General features: G+C 35.2%; 1 protein-coding gene across 3 annotated transcripts; it reads right to left on the reverse strand.

The window, feature by feature from the left end:
• Positions 1 to 808: 808 nt before the first annotated feature.
• LOC113645640 lies at positions 809 to 17,260 on the reverse strand. Of its 3 annotated transcripts, XM_047805287.1 has the most exons (12): positions 17,014 to 17,260; positions 15,940 to 16,260; positions 15,481 to 15,753; positions 12,454 to 12,543; positions 11,228 to 12,170; positions 10,889 to 11,103; positions 3,448 to 3,611; positions 3,172 to 3,223; positions 2,579 to 2,941; positions 1,302 to 1,667; positions 1,050 to 1,139; positions 809 to 878 (listed from the first exon to the last, which is right to left on the reverse strand). In XM_047805287.1, the coding sequence occupies exons 7-12, from the start codon at positions 3,448 to 3,450 to the stop codon at positions 853 to 855; spliced, it is 900 nt and encodes a 299-aa protein (XP_047661243.1). In that variant the 5' UTR covers positions 3,451 to 3,611; positions 10,889 to 11,103; positions 11,228 to 12,170; positions 12,454 to 12,543; positions 15,481 to 15,753; positions 15,940 to 16,260; positions 17,014 to 17,260; the 3' UTR covers positions 809 to 852. The 3 variants fall into 3 exon arrangements, with proteins under 3 accessions (XP_047661243.1, XP_027007156.2, XP_027007147.1); XM_027151355.2 differs by lacking the exons at positions 809 to 878; positions 10,889 to 11,103; positions 11,228 to 12,170; ... (2 more) ...; positions 15,940 to 16,260; positions 17,014 to 17,260 and having other exon boundaries at positions 886 to 1,139; positions 3,448 to 3,766; XM_027151346.2 differs by lacking the exons at positions 809 to 878; positions 1,050 to 1,139; positions 1,302 to 1,667; ... (2 more) ...; positions 3,448 to 3,611; positions 10,889 to 11,103 and having other exon boundaries at positions 11,763 to 12,170; positions 17,014 to 17,190.
• Positions 17,261 to 17,277: the final 17 nt, after the last annotated feature.

Genomic DNA, 17,277 nt, shown 5'->3' on the forward strand with positions numbered 1-17,277 from the left:
CACATTTAAAGTCTCCCAAAAGCATGTGGGAAAATATATAGTTATAGTTATAGTTTGATAAAACCAAGGTTGAACATTTTGCCATAATTCCAGAAGCATGATTGGACTAAAAACAACACTGCACATCACTAAAAGAACACCATACTCACAGTAAAGAATAGTGGTGGTAGCATTATGCTGCGAGGCTGTTTTTTGGACCTTAGTCAAGGTAGAGGGAATAATGAACAGTTCCATACACCCGTCAATGATAGCACAAAACATTCGGGTTTCTGCTAGAAAGCTAAAGATGAAGAGGAACTTCATCATTCGGAACGACAACAGCCCAAAGCATACATCCAAATCAATAAAAGAATGCCTTCACCAGAAGTAGATTAAAGTTTTTGAAGAATCCCGACCTGAATTCAATTGAAAATCTGTGTCATGATTTGAAGAGAACTGTGTACAGGAGATACACTCACAAGAAAGTAATGTCACTTTTACAGTAATCTAAACCTCCTTTTTTGAACTGGATGCATTTGCTTTAGCTCATGTTGTTAATAGCCAAAACTGAGAGAGTGAGAAGTTCAGATGTAACAACAGCATCAGAAGTAGACCGAAGATGATATAGAGTGTTTAAATTCACAAACCTCAACCCATTAAAAAAAATAAAAGAGACACACTGACATTTCTTTTACATTTCTTTGATATTTATTTTACGTCTTCAGTATTACCATCAAAAAAAGAACATGTATGGCAGTAAAAAAAAAAAAAATATATATATATATATATATATATATATATATATATATATATATATATATATATATATATATATATATATATATTACACAATACATCACATTTCAGAAAAAATCATAATGAAGTCTGTCTTGATTTATCTGCAAATACAGAAAAAGGTATGACAGTCAGCGTCTCCAGAAGAACTGTGACAGATTCTCAAAAAAGATGCTCAAAAAACAGATGCTCAAAAAAACTGGACAGCAAGACAGTTGATCCATTCATAAACATTCATGTGAGTGTGGTATGTGGGTGTGTGAAGAAAAACTTACTGAGGTGCTGAAAGTAAATTTCAATGAACAAAGCAGTGCAAATCAACAAGCCAAAGACGGGCCCCACGACTATACAACGAACAAAAATACCTGTAAAGATATCAACAGTACGAGGTACATTATTACTCGTTATTCTGCACTTAACTGAATACCAGAGGTGGGGCAGCAGTAAAACTATTTAAAGCAATAAACAGATACTAATATACAAATAAAAACTTTGAACATAAAAAGCATCAGATTAAAGATTCATACCTGTGAATTCCGCTTCTCTCTCTTTGCATTCATCAGATGACATGATAACAGTGATTGGTTCGATCAGTGTTGAGTGATTCACCCAGCAGAAGTACATCACCTGCTCTGCTATGTTTGATGACAGGTGAAGGTATGACATAAGGCTGTAGGACCCATCTGTGTTGTTTTTGAAGGTCCAGTTGGTCCAGGTGCTCAGATTTTCTTCATATATTGGTCTTTGAAGTGATGTGTTCAAGTAACTGATGTACTCTCCATCTCTGAGCCAGGCCTGTTTCAGATCAGCAGGGTAAAAGCCCTCAGTAGCACAAAGTATAGTGGGAGCTCCATCAGGCTCTTTCACACATGCCACAGAAACAGATGGAGATGCTGCAGTGACCAAAGGGGGTGGGTGGGGGTAAACATGAACTGCCCTTCAAACTTTTTTTTTCGCAACAACCAAACCAAAACAATAAAAGCTATAGGTAGGGGAGTTATCTACAATTGTAGATTACTATAGAAAATATATACTAGCAAAACTATACACTCAATACACAATAGGTCTTTCCTTTGCAACATTTCCCACCATTTTGGCTACTTTTGTAGTTTAAGCCCCTTTTTATTAACAGAGTAGACTACTGCAACTCGCTACTAGTCAGAATTGTATTTTTTAAATTTTACTTTTTATTCTACCCAAGTTTTTGCATATTACCCCTCAGCTGTATTTCCTCCAGCAGCTTCCACATACACCACAAATTTAACTAATATTTTTCATTAGTAGATTGTTTGTAAATAAATTTAAGATTATTTAACCAAGTTCTAGATATTTTTTAATGATTTCTCTTCAACTGTTCATTTATTTATTTATTTGTTTGTTTGTTTATACAAAAAAGCAAAATTATGTGACAGACTTTTTAGTCTTAATTAGTAAATGTGTCTAGAAATAGGCTTAATAGGCATAACGGTCATGTATTTGTTATATAATAATCTAACGACTTTAAAATTTTATGCAGAGTATCCTTACTTTCTATCACTTCTGTAGAGTAGCTGAATGTACTTTCATCCATGAAAATCAATTTTTTTATTTAAATTTATATAAAGAATATTCAGCAAAGATCATTCACAAACAATTTAAAAGACCAAGATGTTAAAAGTAGATCTCTTTGTAATAATGTAATAATGCACTAAGCAAGATATATGTACATGTATAATTCATTACAACGCAATGCTATATGCGAGCATGTTCACGTGAGCAAATGAATGAATAAATAAATCAATAAATAAAATGATTCAATTCTTACCTATTACTTGAATGAATGTCCTCTGGATTAACACACAGTGTGTAGGAGGTGGGAAGTATTGAACTACTGTACATGTGTAAACAGCCGAATCAATTATCTGAATATTTAGCAAGTCAAACGATATTTGCTCTCTTTCTGGAATCCATACAAGTCTGATGTTGTCATTGCACGACTGTTTATTCCAGGACTGGTTTATATAGAAGTATGCACAAAGTAAGTGTTTTCTTCTCAAATCAACTGCAATAGCAACACCCTTGTCTCTGAGCCAAAAGTTCTGTTTTTGATAACAATTGATGGTGGTTGACGATCCTTGACGAACTACCTGTGTTGAATTAAAATTATGGCAAGTCCATGTTTTCACAGCTGAAAGAAATTTTAAGAAGTGGTTTAAAATTGTTATGCTGCTTAGTGTGAGCCAGAATAAATCTATGTTTTTATGTAATGCTGTTATAATAAAATACAGGGAAAAAAAGTTTCTTTTTTAAGTTATAAAACAAAAATTCAAAAATTAAATATGATATATGGTTTAAAATTGTTTTAATAAATCATTGCTATGGCAATAGCTTTATGAAAAAGGAAAAAAAAAGTAATACCTGAGAAAAAAGACAGAAGCGAAAATCCCAGAATCTGATGGATTAACAGTGCCTAAATATTAAATGGAAAATTAATAAAATATTTAAGCATTTTTACATAGGTAGTATACCAGGTTGATGGTCACACACAGCAGCAAGGATATTACATGCTGAGAGAAATATCTCAGTTAAAGCATATGAGTTTCAGGTAAATGATGTTACCTTGATAATCTGAATATAATTAGCCTGAACAATCCTGTTTTTTCAAGGAAAAAACTTGTTAGTGATACCACTTACCATTTTATCAACGTACAAGTTAACACTTCCTCTCCAAATAAAGTAAACTGCAGCATGGCTACTGACAGTGATTTCCGGCAAGAAACCACAAACAGACCAAACCAACACTGAGACAGGAACTTGCACAACCCAGTATGTAGTCTATTCTTTGACCTTTATGGCATCTAAGTTGTAGGCAAAGAAAAACAAAAATAATTTAGCTACATTCGATTACTGATGAGTTGTGCATTGTAGTGGTGTTGGGTTATCAGTGTTGATTTTACAATATGACTCACAGCCCTACAAAAGGAAAGTGTAAAAAGGGTCAGATTTTTGAAAGTTGTAGGCTATTGCACACGCACACGCACACGCACACGCACACGCACGCACACACACACACACACACACACACACACATATATATAGATTCACTCTGTTTCTGGATTCCAAACAAGCCTGATGTTGTGATGGTTTAAATAAACCCACAACAGACTCTATATATTTACTTATATAAAACATGTATAAAATATTCATGAAACCATCATTAATAAATTCAAAATATACTATCTGATTTAAAGATCTGGATTACATAAGCGATTTTACTTTGCGATAATATTTGCAACAATTTTTATGCTACGATCATTTCAGCACCACTTCTCAGCGATGACCTATAGAAGAGACAAAGAGCCACAGCTCCATGGGGAAGAACCCCACAACGGAGGGATCGGACTGTCTCGCAGGAACAGTAAGTTACCAAGTTTTAAACAACAGCTGGCTAACTAGCTGGCAACATTAGTACTGTACAGTGCTGTTTTATGTAGCTAGTTAGCAAAGCTAATGTTGCTAAAGAATTGTTTTTCAGTGTTGTAGGTTTTTGGTATTTTCATCTTACAGAACAGATGCTGGTATAGAAAGAAAGATATTTTACTCCGTTTTACAAAATGTGCAAACATGTCTATGCTTCTTAATCTTAAACCTGAACATCCCATATTAGAACAGTGTAGTTGGCATGCCTTATGCCTTTTTTGTTTTTATCAGGATTATTATCAAGTCTGGCCCCGACTGGACTTATTTCCATTTACATCCTTTCCATTCCTATTCTTTTTCTTCAATCTAATCTGTGGTAGGTATTTTTTGGTAACATCTTTAGTAAGTATTTCCCATCAAGTCTCCAGCATTAAGCATTTTTAAAAAATTCAAGGTAAGCATTTTAGGCTTTTTAACCATGAGGTGTGGTATGGATCACATTTATACCTTATCTTCTGTTGGTCATTGTTCCCTTTCCTTCTTTTTGCCTTATGGACACCAGACCTCAATTACGCCTAAGAGCTATCTGTTTTGGAATTACAGTGATTAGACCTACCTGTTAAAAGTTAAAAGTTAAAAGACCTACCTACAAAGTTGCTGTTAGATTTTTAGCATCTCTTTTCATCTCTTCAGGCTTCATAAAGCCATTTAGAACTGCATGGCTATTAGCCTTTCCCTTGTTAGTTAGATATGTACAGTACTCTCTTCTTGCACAGTATGGCACTTGACTGTCCGTCCTTTTCTTAGTGTGTCTAGATTCAGTTACCATGCATGGAGGACCTGGAGTAAGGTTTCCCTCTGTTCCCCATTCTCCACAGGATGATTGTTCTGCATAATTTTTATAGTAGACACGAAGTTTGCTGGTTTCCATTATACACAGCTTTGACTCAGAGTGTCTAACGAGCCTTGATACAGTATCCAATCAGATGCAGTGAGCTGTGTCTAAGCTCCCTGTATAACAAGGAACACCAGTTATCTGCTCTCTCATTATCTGCTTTGCCATAGATTGTCTCTGGTCCTCTGTGCTTATTTTCACAGTAATTCCAATGCTGAATGTCACTCTCGTGCTGCAGACTTAAAAACCTTTTAATTGTGAACATCCAATGCCCAAAGCCAACTAATGAGCAGACTGTAGCTGCAACTGGAGATATTTCTAAAAAAGGTTTTTGGGATCTTTCTACTATTACTTTAGCAGCTTTTGTATCAGAATGAATCAATTGCCTTGATTGGACTAGATGCTGAAAAAACAGAGCTCTGGGAATGCATGCAAGTTAAGTATGGAGGTCCATTGTGAGGGTAGAATACTTTAACCAGCTGGAACTGAGTGCGGTTTATTTAGCCTAATTTTTTCTTAACCCTTGTGCAGACCTGGGGTCTTTTTGACTCATCTGGAAAGTTTAATGCGTCATAACTTGGGTTTCCTTCCACATATTTGCCTGAAATTTACCAGGATTGTTCCAAATTATGAACTTTGCAAGTAAAATTCATTTTCGTTGAACTATGTGTTTGTAAAATAATTACTTTCCTCCTCAAGTCCTCCCGAGTCAATTTGACTCGGCCACATTTAGTGGGGCAATAGGTCACACTTTTGCCCTTTTCAGAGCAATGAACATACATACAGACACAAAAATGCATACACAAAATGTCCACTAACACACGCACCCAAAACACACACTCACACACACCACACACACACACACACACACACACACACACACACACACACACACACACACACACACACACACACACACACACACACACACACACACACACATACACAATTTGAGCATTGCATTTCATTAGGCCTCCAGAAAAAAAGCCACACATTTGTAAATATTTTACACTTTTGATATGCTTTGCCTAGCAGAGGGCAGAATATGATCTACCGAAATGATGCTACACACACATGCACACACACAGTCAAACACTGTTCAAAGCATTGGGCATTGCATTTCAGCTGGCCTCCAGACAAAACAAAAGCTACTCATTTGTAAATATTTCACACTTGTTACAGTATATGCATTTGTCCAGCTGGGGACAATATCTTCTCTTCTCTTCTTCTTCTACCAACAAGCTTTACACACACGCGCACACACAAACACAAACACACACACAAACACACACACACACACACACACACACACACACACACACACACACACACACACACACACACACACACACACATTGTGTTTTTATGGAATAAAAACACTGTCAATAATAATCATACGTAATTCAAAGCATTTGTGTGTAAATTTTCATTTTGCGGAGTTGGATCCCAACATTTACGGCCATATACTTTACTATAGTAAGTAAGATTAGCTCTCAGAGTAAGGTTACATTAGGTGCTTAAAGAATACAGCTGTTTAGGAGGTCATCACTGCGGTCTGTAGTGTGATGAGATAGGCCTACATAAAAGAATTAGCAATTTTAAGTGTTAACTTACTAACAGCTGTGTAAATGCACTGGAATACACAGGTCATGCAATATGTGTTCACTGCTTAAGTGTTAAAGTCATATTTTATTGTTTATCAGGTTCTATTAGGTGACATCTTGCACTCAGCCCAGAATCTGGTGTCGGTGTTGACCAACACCTTAAGTGTTGGACGACAGAAAATGGGGAACCAGTCCAATATCAGTGGACAGTCAGCACAAGAAAGAAGGTCCAAGTCAAATGGGCAGTCAGTGCAGCAGGAAATGACTAGGTGTGAGGTGTGTGTCGTTTATGTAGGCCTATCTCATCACGCTACAGACCGCAGTGATGACCTCCTAAACAGCTGTAAACAGCTAAACAGCACCTAATGTAACCTTACTCTGAGAGCTAATCTTACTTACTATAGTTAACCTATCTCTGTAATATTACTCCTCTCTGTTATTAGTGATAACTAACCCTTAAACATGTCCGAATTTGGAAGGAAAAACCAACTTACCTGAGACGATGAGTGAGCGCTTGAATACTGATCTGCCATTTCGGCGCCAGTGGTTTAAAAGAGGGCGGGGCGCACGCGCACTACGTGGAATCGATTCATCTTCCCTCGGATAGTAATGCCTGTGAACGTGATGACATATTTTTTACAGTTGTTTCGCAGACCGTTTTCGTGTGTGAAAAAGAGGTGTTGTGAAAACAGGCGTTGTGTGACTAAACTGTCATAGTCGTACATTTTGGAGTTGTATTTGAACAAACACACAAAATCTCGTATCTGTAAACTGTCGTGGCCGTAAATGTTGGGATCCAACTCCGCAAAATTAAAATTTACACACAAATGCTTTGAATAAATACGATTATTATTGACAGTGTTTTTATTCCATAGTTTTCATATTCAAATCATATTATGTCATATTTTTGTGGTGTGTGTGTGTGTGTGTGTGTGTGTGTGTGTGTGTGTGTGTGTGTGTGTGTGTGTGCGTGTGTGTGCGTGTGTGTGTAGCCCGTTTTTGGGTGATCAGATGGCATCTTGTAGGCAAAATAGACATAACAAGTGTTAAATGTTCACAAATGTAAGCTGATCACACAGAATGGTGATCATTGTAGAATGATTGATTTATAAGCATTCAAGTCAATTTGACCTCGAAAAAAAACAGTTTTAATCATTTACTGACATTAAAAATGGTCAAAATGGTTTCAAAACAATCTCCTGGCTTTGAAATATACCAGCCTGTAATTGTGCATTAAATTTTGTGACTCTATAGTGAAAATAATTCAAAATTTCTGTTTGTTTTTTTTTTACTAGAAAATGAGGCATTTTTGCATATTAATGAGGTTTATTATACCAAATATTACAACATTTATTGCAAAATATATGTTAATATGTTGTAAACAAGTTAGAAAAAAAAGGGGGGGGGGAAGGCTATCATACATATATATATATATATATATATATATATATATATATATATATATATATATATATATATATATATATATATATATATATATATATATATATATATATATATATATGTATGATAGCCTTTTTCCCACCCTTTTTTTCTAACTTCATTTTTTATAAGCAGTCAATGAATTTAGACAAGGTCTGCAGGAGGGTTAAGGGGTTAGTTGGGTGCTTGGGAGTCCATTCAAGCATTGCGGACAGGACAGCATGAAGTCATGATAGTGATCTCCTGACAGGGGCCTATACATGGTCACTCCACTGATGGCATCTCATTTGACAGTATGGCACAATGGTGGGACAGCATCTGTGCATTGGAGAATGGTGTCTGTAACCTCTGGCAGGGCTCAGGTGATCCTCACCAATGTTCAGTGTCATGTCGTTCTCTCTTATATATATTCCTTCCTCTACCGCTGATTCCGGATTTACACACAGGATTCAGGAATAAGGCCTCAGAGTTGTCATCACAGTACCTTGGATGGTGTTTAAACTTGTCACAGCTTTTCCGAGGGGACTGAGTTGCCTCTTTACACCACACTTTCCCAAGAGCCTGTTGTGGCATCTCACACATGTACCAGAGTTTACATAAGGGTCAAACTAATTGTTCAAAACTAATGTCTCTTTTTTATACTTTAAGCAATTCTCATTGGTTTTCATTTCTTTGGGTCTCATTAAAATGTTGGTTTTGTAAATTGCAACATTATTTGCAATGCTTAACCAACTCACTCAACTTTTCTTGTTTAAGTACTTTCAAAGCAAGTTTAAGTACTTTCACATCAGAAAAAGATACTTGTTACAATGACTACTGATTGGCAACACATAATGCACATAATAATGCACCTATAACAAACTGAAAATACATTAGACAAACACACACACACACACACACACACACACACACACACACACACACACACACACACACACACACACCTTCTCATCTGAAAACTTCTCATCCATATTAAAAAGTTCATTATAGCTGGTTCCAACAGAGCAGACCTATCCACACAGTGTGGTTTTGGTTACTTTGGTGTGGTTTCATAACATACAGTGACAACATGCGGGTATTTAGCATCATTTTCACCTTGATTAAAAAAAAATCTCTTGTTGGTTATTAGAATTAATAGAGATCTTTCTTCAACTCTGCTAGAAAGGAGTAAACTATGCTGTTTCCCTTCAAATAAGCATTGTGTTCAAGCACAAGCATTCATTTGGCTCAGCATTTGTCTGTGGTGATCATGGTTGTGTAATAACAAAAGTGATTAAAAAGGGTGAATTTATGTAAAATAATAAAAACATAGAGTCTCTTTCTCCTGTAGGATGATTAGCCTGTCCTTCTTCAGCACAGATACTTTGCATATCATCCAGGGTCACCCTTGGGGAGAAGTTAGGCTAACACTTACACAGAGGGTTTCACACTCCTTTTTTTTTGTCTTTTTTGACTGACATATGAAATTTTCAAAATTTTTCAGATTATACAGTCTCAGTAAATATCCCTTCTGTTGCTGTATTGTTGGATGTAAGTACAACACAGCTGATTAAGTCATATTTTCTCACAATGCCTGCTAATAACCAAATAACTGCTTGTCTATTTTGCCATATTATTTTACTTGCATTGTATCCACAAAATCTGAAAGTGACCTATTGGTTCCTAATATTGTTTTAAGCACGTAATTTGCATTCTGATAAGAATTCTTATGCTGAAACAAATATCCATTTTTTTTCATTGCTTCCCGCCGTCAAATCCACGTGTAGTACATGCATCAGAACAAAAGCACGTTAACATAAATAGATGTAAATAAAGTCAATGAAGCAGAACAGAAACTGAACAGAGGTGTAAGTGAAATAGTGCTCTGATTCTGTGAGCTGATATTCGAGGCAGTCCGGATTCTGGGACAACTGAGTCACCACATTTGAAAAGAAATCAGTTAAAAATATTTTATGTAATACTGAAATAAGCCAATCCATCAGCCATGGCAATCAGAGACAGTGATGCAGCTGCTGATTTAAAAAATAATGGCTTAGGCCTAAGCAGAAATCTCAGGAGAAGTGAAATGAAATGACAGGTAATAAATTGGCATGCACAATAAATAAACAACTGCTGATGTCATACTCCTACCACTCTTTTCGACAAATTGACAACTTCTGGGCTAGCTGGTATTTTAAGCATTCCAGTGACATTAACATTTAAATTTTTATTTGCTGCAGGCGGCCTTATAAAAAGTACAAAAGTGCTTTGAAGTCTCTATCAATGAATGCATTAACACTGTTTCAATAGGTAACAGACTAAAGATACCATCAACCATATATTTTTTTTAAATATTCCGGGCCTCTTTATGGGCATTTAAGTTCAAGCCCCGGACTGTGCCCAAATCAGGACTAAACCTCAGCTAGTGACTATGGCTGAGCAACATCAAGAGTGGTTGTCATTCCTTATCATCCCACCTCCCTAAGATAAATATATATAGATTAGACTAGCAGTGTGGTGCTCAGCTGTGGAGCATCCTGTTACACCCTCTGCCTAAGACCAGGCCTGCCCATTTCTCCTCCTGTATCTCCTGAGCCACCTCTTGACCTCAGCACCATACCATTTGTTTAATACGATATAGGGGCGTTTTTTTTTTTTTAGCAAAGCTAAGGCTTCATCTCTACTTCCCTACTGGCCCTATGATTGTGCCATCAACCTCTTACTGGGCACCATACCACCCAGGGGTCACCTTTATCATCTTTTAGGACTGGAGCGGGAGGCCTTAAACACTTACATTCAGGATTTCTTGGTTGCTGGCATCGTTCATCCCTCCCTGTTACCTGCCTGGGCCAGATTCTTCATTGTAGACAAAAAAGGACAAGTCCTTATGGCCTTGTATAGGTTATAGGGGACTAAATGAGATCACCATCAAGAATCATTATCCCTTGCCTTTAATGACATCTGCCTTCAAACTCCTTAGGGATCCTCCATCTTCACCAACCTCAACCTCTGCAATGTGGGTGACAAATGGAAGGCAGCGTGAAACTTGCACACAGGTCACTATGTATGATTAGTAATGCCATCCGGCCTGACTATCGAATTCGGAACCAATAACAAAGAAAACAAGACCTACTTAAAATGTTGGTATCAGTAACTCACTGAATTCTGACCACCGCAGATTCTGAGGTACATGAGAGAATATGTGAGCAGAATAAAAAAAACACATAAATTCCAGTCTTGTTGAACTTCATGTTCTTAACTGCTAGAGACAATCTTGACAATCTTGGCAAATACACATTTATCTACCAAAAGTTTTGTAGTTATAAATTACTGCCATGCTAGACTAAGAATCAAAGTCTCTTGGATAGGAGCCCAGTGCATCTCTCTCTATTATGTTTTTGTCCTCATCACTTTTTAAAGCAAATTCAAGCCCATTACAATATTAAGCTTTGATTGTATTCTCGCCCAAGCATGTTGATTTTTAAACCATATTAATATATTTTCATGTAAATATTAAATATATAAATTATTACTTTTATCTATTTTCGACAGAGTTGCTAAAGACTGGAACAACATTGTGGTCTGCTTTATTTTTACCAACATACCAAAACTGCTTTACAGATCTATCACCTGATAAAAGGTATTGCAATACACTTGCAAGGTGCAGATGGTGCTTCATTTATCATTTATTTGTAAGAAACAATATATACAGAGATGACACTGTTAGTCTGGTCCTACTTTAGAGTAGAGACACTGATAGTGTGTCCATAGTTTGTGTTCCAAAAATACAAAAGTGCCTAGAAAATAAATAAATAAAACAGAATGTACACAGACCAAACCTGGAGTCTTGTTTTTTAAGATAGCAGTTGCTTAGTTTTCATAGATACATTCCTCTCTCTGAGTCTGCATGATTGTATGTGGAGTAGATCTGGTAGTATTCCTGATGTTTGTGGGGACAGGTTGAGCATTTCGGGGAGCAGGCAATGTGGGGTATACCGTAGCATTGGAAAGAGTGAAGTTCTCATAGATTTTATTTCTGTAGACTACAGCTCCATTGGAAGAATCTCTTTTCTTCCCTACCAATTAACACAGAGACAGACAGGTAGTTTAGCAATAGAATTTTTGTAAAGAAAATATTTTCTATTAACATCTGTTGGAGAAGTATATGAACTTTGCTCTATGTTTAGCTCAAACTAGCATCTTCAAACTTAAGTAAGATGTCAGCAAGACAAAACAGGATGTTTACTTTTGAAATTAATTTTTATCTTCATCAAAATTACTTTTTTAAAATCATATGAGTTCTATACATTATTTATATTTTGAATAATTGAGATGATCTGACACTAATTGTGGACTCACATTTGAAGATGGCTACACCAAGTAAAATGAAGAGAAGCAGCCCTGCACATGTGCTTGTAACTGCAGTGATCATCATCAAGGATGCCACCCCTGCACACACACAAACACAAACACACACACACACACACACACACACACACACACACACACACACACACACACACACACACACACACACACACACACACACACACACACACATTTGAATGAAACAAATATATATATATCACAAGCAAAAAAATTGCTTCCGTTTGTGTGTAGTTTTTGTAAAACCCCTTATGAAAGAAGGTGGGTTGAGTAAAATGACACATTATTAGAATTCCTCCTCCACAGTGTCATTTTTGCCATCTTTTCTTACTTGATCACAAATAGATTCTTTCTGCTCTCAAATGACCCGAGTATCTTTAAATACCACGTAGATGTTCTTCATCTACTCTATTATACACACAAACAGTTTTGCTACATGTTGACACACTTTTACTGTTACTTTAACAATTTGCCTTATTTTTTAATTATTAATTGTAATTTATAAAAGTATTACTGACTTTTAATGTTATAAAAAATAGGCCTGTTAGAATTATGACAGTGGCCAATTAGATAAACCAGCAAATAAGCTGAATATTATTTGTGTGAGTACGGTTTCAGATTCAGCCACAGAGGTAATGTGGAGGAAATGTGAGCACATGACAAAGGGAACACATCCTCCTCTGAGTGACACTCGATAGTGGAACGATGTACATCACAGGCTGTTACAAGCATCATTAGGGTGCATTTAACACTAATAACTAGCAAACAAACACACAGTTTAAGAACTGTGCACAGAGCAACACAAAACCTTTACATCTGTCACCTCATTATGGGCTTTTGTCAAGGTTGTTGAGTTAAATTTAAAAGTTATTAAACATATTTAAAGACAGGTTATGCGGCTGCTTTGATTTTCTAGATTTCAGATTATGCAAATCATCTTCGTGACCACCTCAAGGTTGCAGATTAGAAGAAGGAAGTTGGAACTTAAGATGGGTGGAATGAACTTCCTCTAGGGGGCCGAACAGCTTCAAACGATGGTTGAAGACCTACTTCTTCATGAAATGCTTGAACTAGCACTTTCTCCCCGTGTGTTGTACGTGTGTATGTATTTTTAAAAAAAAAATAAAATAAAAAAAAAACAAAAAAAAAACCTTTAAACAGTGTTTTAGTCTCATTGTATTATATACTCTGCCAAATGCTGGAAATGTAAATGTACTTGTGTGTTTAAGCCAAACAAAAACAAGGAAATAAGGACTGAAAATGAGGACTGAAAGAAGGAAAGGGTTTTTTTTTCATGTGAAGTATAATATGCTGCAAAAATGATAAACAATAAACAATCATATATGATACTATATAAATAATACTCTACAGTGATATGGCATATTTCATCATGCTTTTATTTTGCTATTTTTAAGTTATTTAAATTATCAAAACAATGCCATTTTTAGCTCCATGTTATTCAGCAACCAAAATGTAATTAATACATTTATCCATAAAAAAAACATCAGCAATATCTCTTATTAAAATGCTGCCTTTTTCAATGTCCTCCATATAAAGTAAAGGAAAACAAAAAATTATGTGGACTTTTTTATGATGATACTAAAGGTAAGTGTCTAAAAGTGTCATATTTATGTGTTTAATATTGGCTTAAATAGCATTTCCTAGTTTTTTATATTGTTATTAATATTTTTATAGTTTTATAGTTTTTTATAGCACTTTTATGGAATTTCATAGTTTTAGAGTGTATTTATAGTCCAAAACATTTCAGTGTGACATCAAACTGACAGACAGTGGCACAGTCTCACATAAAGAGCGCACACAATTCTCTGATTACATTTTGTAGTTATAATGCATTAAACAATTGGCAACGATACAACAGACAGTTGTGTTTGCCTTGCAAAACTAGGTGCTCTGAGCTGCAAGGCAGTGCTGCAAAGTGTGTGCTGTTACATCTAGCTGATCTGGAATATTTATTCATATTTTATTTATTTATTTATTTATTTATTTATTTATTTATTTATTTATTTATTTATTTATTTATTTAAATTTAAAGTAATCTTTAATAAGTATAGGACTGAAGATATTTTAGCACCTTGATGACTAATTAATCAGGGATTTTTTGAACAGGGCCCAGTTCCGCGTAAACTGTATACTTTCCATTACACTCTATTTATACTCATTACATTCTCCATATTTTACTAAATGTTTTTTATATCAATATATGTCTTATTATATTTTATTATTCTCTATATTCTCTTATTGAACCTTAAAACTTGTCTTTTAATACCTGCTTTTCATTCAACCCTACTCAGGTTGAGTAATGATGCGGATGAGAACTTTAGAAAATAAGATTTAAAAAAAATAATAAAACAAATAAATAAATAAAAGTGTGCATTCTGAAGCATACAGTATAAACAAAAAATAATGATCAAGCTTATTTATGTTTAAGCTTATCTAATTTGTTAATGGATATTTGAGCTGGGTCAAAACGGGCATTTAATAAGATCATTTGTTGTTACTACTTTGCATATTATGGGTTTGGAACACAGGTTGGAAAAAGAAATCTTTCTTGAGTCAAAATCAATCATGTAAAAAGGGTATATATATATATATATATATATATATATATATATATATATATATATATATATATATATATATATACACACTAATATATATATTAGTATATATATTTTAGATTATTGGCTTCTCTGATTATGGTTTGAGTTTTGTATTTTGTCTTGTTAATGTCACAGCATACAAAGTGTGACAATAATTTAGGAGAAGAAATATCCAGAGAAATCATGTGATAGCGCTGAAGCAATGTGTGGTAGCGCTGAAGAGATAGCGCTGAAGCAATGTGTGGTGTCATATGAACATAAAAAGCCAATGGGAAAGCAAAACTAAACAAAACGGTCTGCTTATGTTCTAGTCACAAGTCTCACATCATTTAATTTGATCAAATAAATGTTCACATCAGACAGTAGGTAGAAGGTTCACCTGAGTTATATGGGAGTTTGATGTTCCTGCTGTAGAGTGTGTGATTGACTGAGTAATCGGCACGACAAGTGAGTGTTTCTCCATCTGTCCAGTTCGGCTTGCAGAGCATCAGGAAGCTGCTCATATTGTTGGACTCATAATAGTGAAGAAGCTGAGCTGCTCTGGTCCATGTGAAGTTCACCTGCTGTGGTATCAAACCCTGCAGAGAGCAGAGCAGCTCCACACAGGAGGAGTTAGTGCTGTTCATCAGCTCCAGGGTGAGAGATGGTGGATCTACAGAGAGAACAATGAACTTAGTGATGTTTCATACAATGTATTACAGAGTGAATAAGATAAACATCATATATTCTCTGTTAGTATACTGAGAATCAGAAAAAAACTTTCAAGAGCAAATGAAGAGTAAAAGAATTATAAAAAAAAGAATTATAAAAAAAGAATTATTATGTAAATTATAATTACCAATTACTTTGAGCAGCAGGGTTGTAGATTTGACCTCTGTTGGTGGTGGTATTGATTTGGTAATCACACACGTATAATTACCAGCATCACTGCTTTCAACATCTGTTATATTTAGCCCTAAAGGTTCTTTATTTACTTTAATCCGAGTTGTACATTCAGGGAGATTTATATTACTTATATTATTGTCAATTAAATATTTACATAAAAACTTTCCATCTTTTTCACACTTCACATTGATCCTGTACTCCTTATTGTTCGTGAAATTGTAAGTATATGGTAGAAAGGCAAAACCTCCACTAGACACTGTAATGCTCTTCACACCTAGAGAGTGAAAGAGTAAATTGGTTTAGTGCAAAAATCCTGTCATGAAGAATTGAATAAGGAGCTTATAACATATTTATAACACAAATACCTACTCTCCAATACCTAGAGTTGGGCTATATATAATAAATATTCTGAATGTCATGAAGTTAGTTATTCTGAGAAAAAAAAGCATTGTTGGTTAATCATTAACCATTAAGTTCATTAAATGGATCATTAAAAGCGCTTTATTATTTTTAGAATAATGCGGAAAACGCTTTTGAACTAAATATTGTGGTGGGTGCCTTAAAGTACCAATTTGTGAAATTTTAACCTGATTGTTCAATCTTAATGATTACATTTCATGATGTTCTGTGGCTTTATCTTTATATCCTTCGGTACATTTTCTTATTCATGCCAAAAGATTACTGAGAATCATTTTTCAATGAAAACACATGGGTTTGTTTCAAACTTATTGTTTAGAAACAAGTATAATGTGTATAATCAAATCAATTCACAGACGTCTAAATGTGATTCCTTTTATTTAGGTATCGAATTAAATAGCATCGATAATTTAGGTTACTAAAATGACAGATGGTACCTTTAAAAATTGTAAACTGTAAATGCAATAATCTATTCACAAAGGTTATTCAGTCTGGTTTAAAAGAAAGAAAGTAAGTCAATGGAAACAAACAAAGAAAGCAAAACAGTCTTGTTGAGACAAATAGACAACAGCATATAAACCAAGCCAATAGTGAGAACAAAATGTCTTACTGGTGTTTGTAGAGCAAAAAGGAAGAGCTAGTAGAAGGCACAAGAGCTGCCCTGATGACATTTTAGTGCAAAGGTTTAAACCGTTTCTCCTTGAATGCAGCAGCTGTGTCTAATAGGTCTAGCACTCTCCTACACACACACACACACACACACATCACATCAAGCTCTGTCCAAATGTACTACCTCCAACCACCCACATTAAGTGACGAAATAACCACACTGCTTTTTCAGGTTCGCAGAACTGCCTACAGAATACTGTTAAGA

Source organism: Tachysurus fulvidraco, chromosome 20 (genome assembly GCF_022655615.1).
Source record: "Tachysurus fulvidraco isolate hzauxx_2018 chromosome 20, HZAU_PFXX_2.0, whole genome shotgun sequence".
NCBI classification, from domain to species: Eukaryota; Metazoa; Chordata; class Actinopteri; order Siluriformes; family Bagridae; genus Tachysurus; species Tachysurus fulvidraco.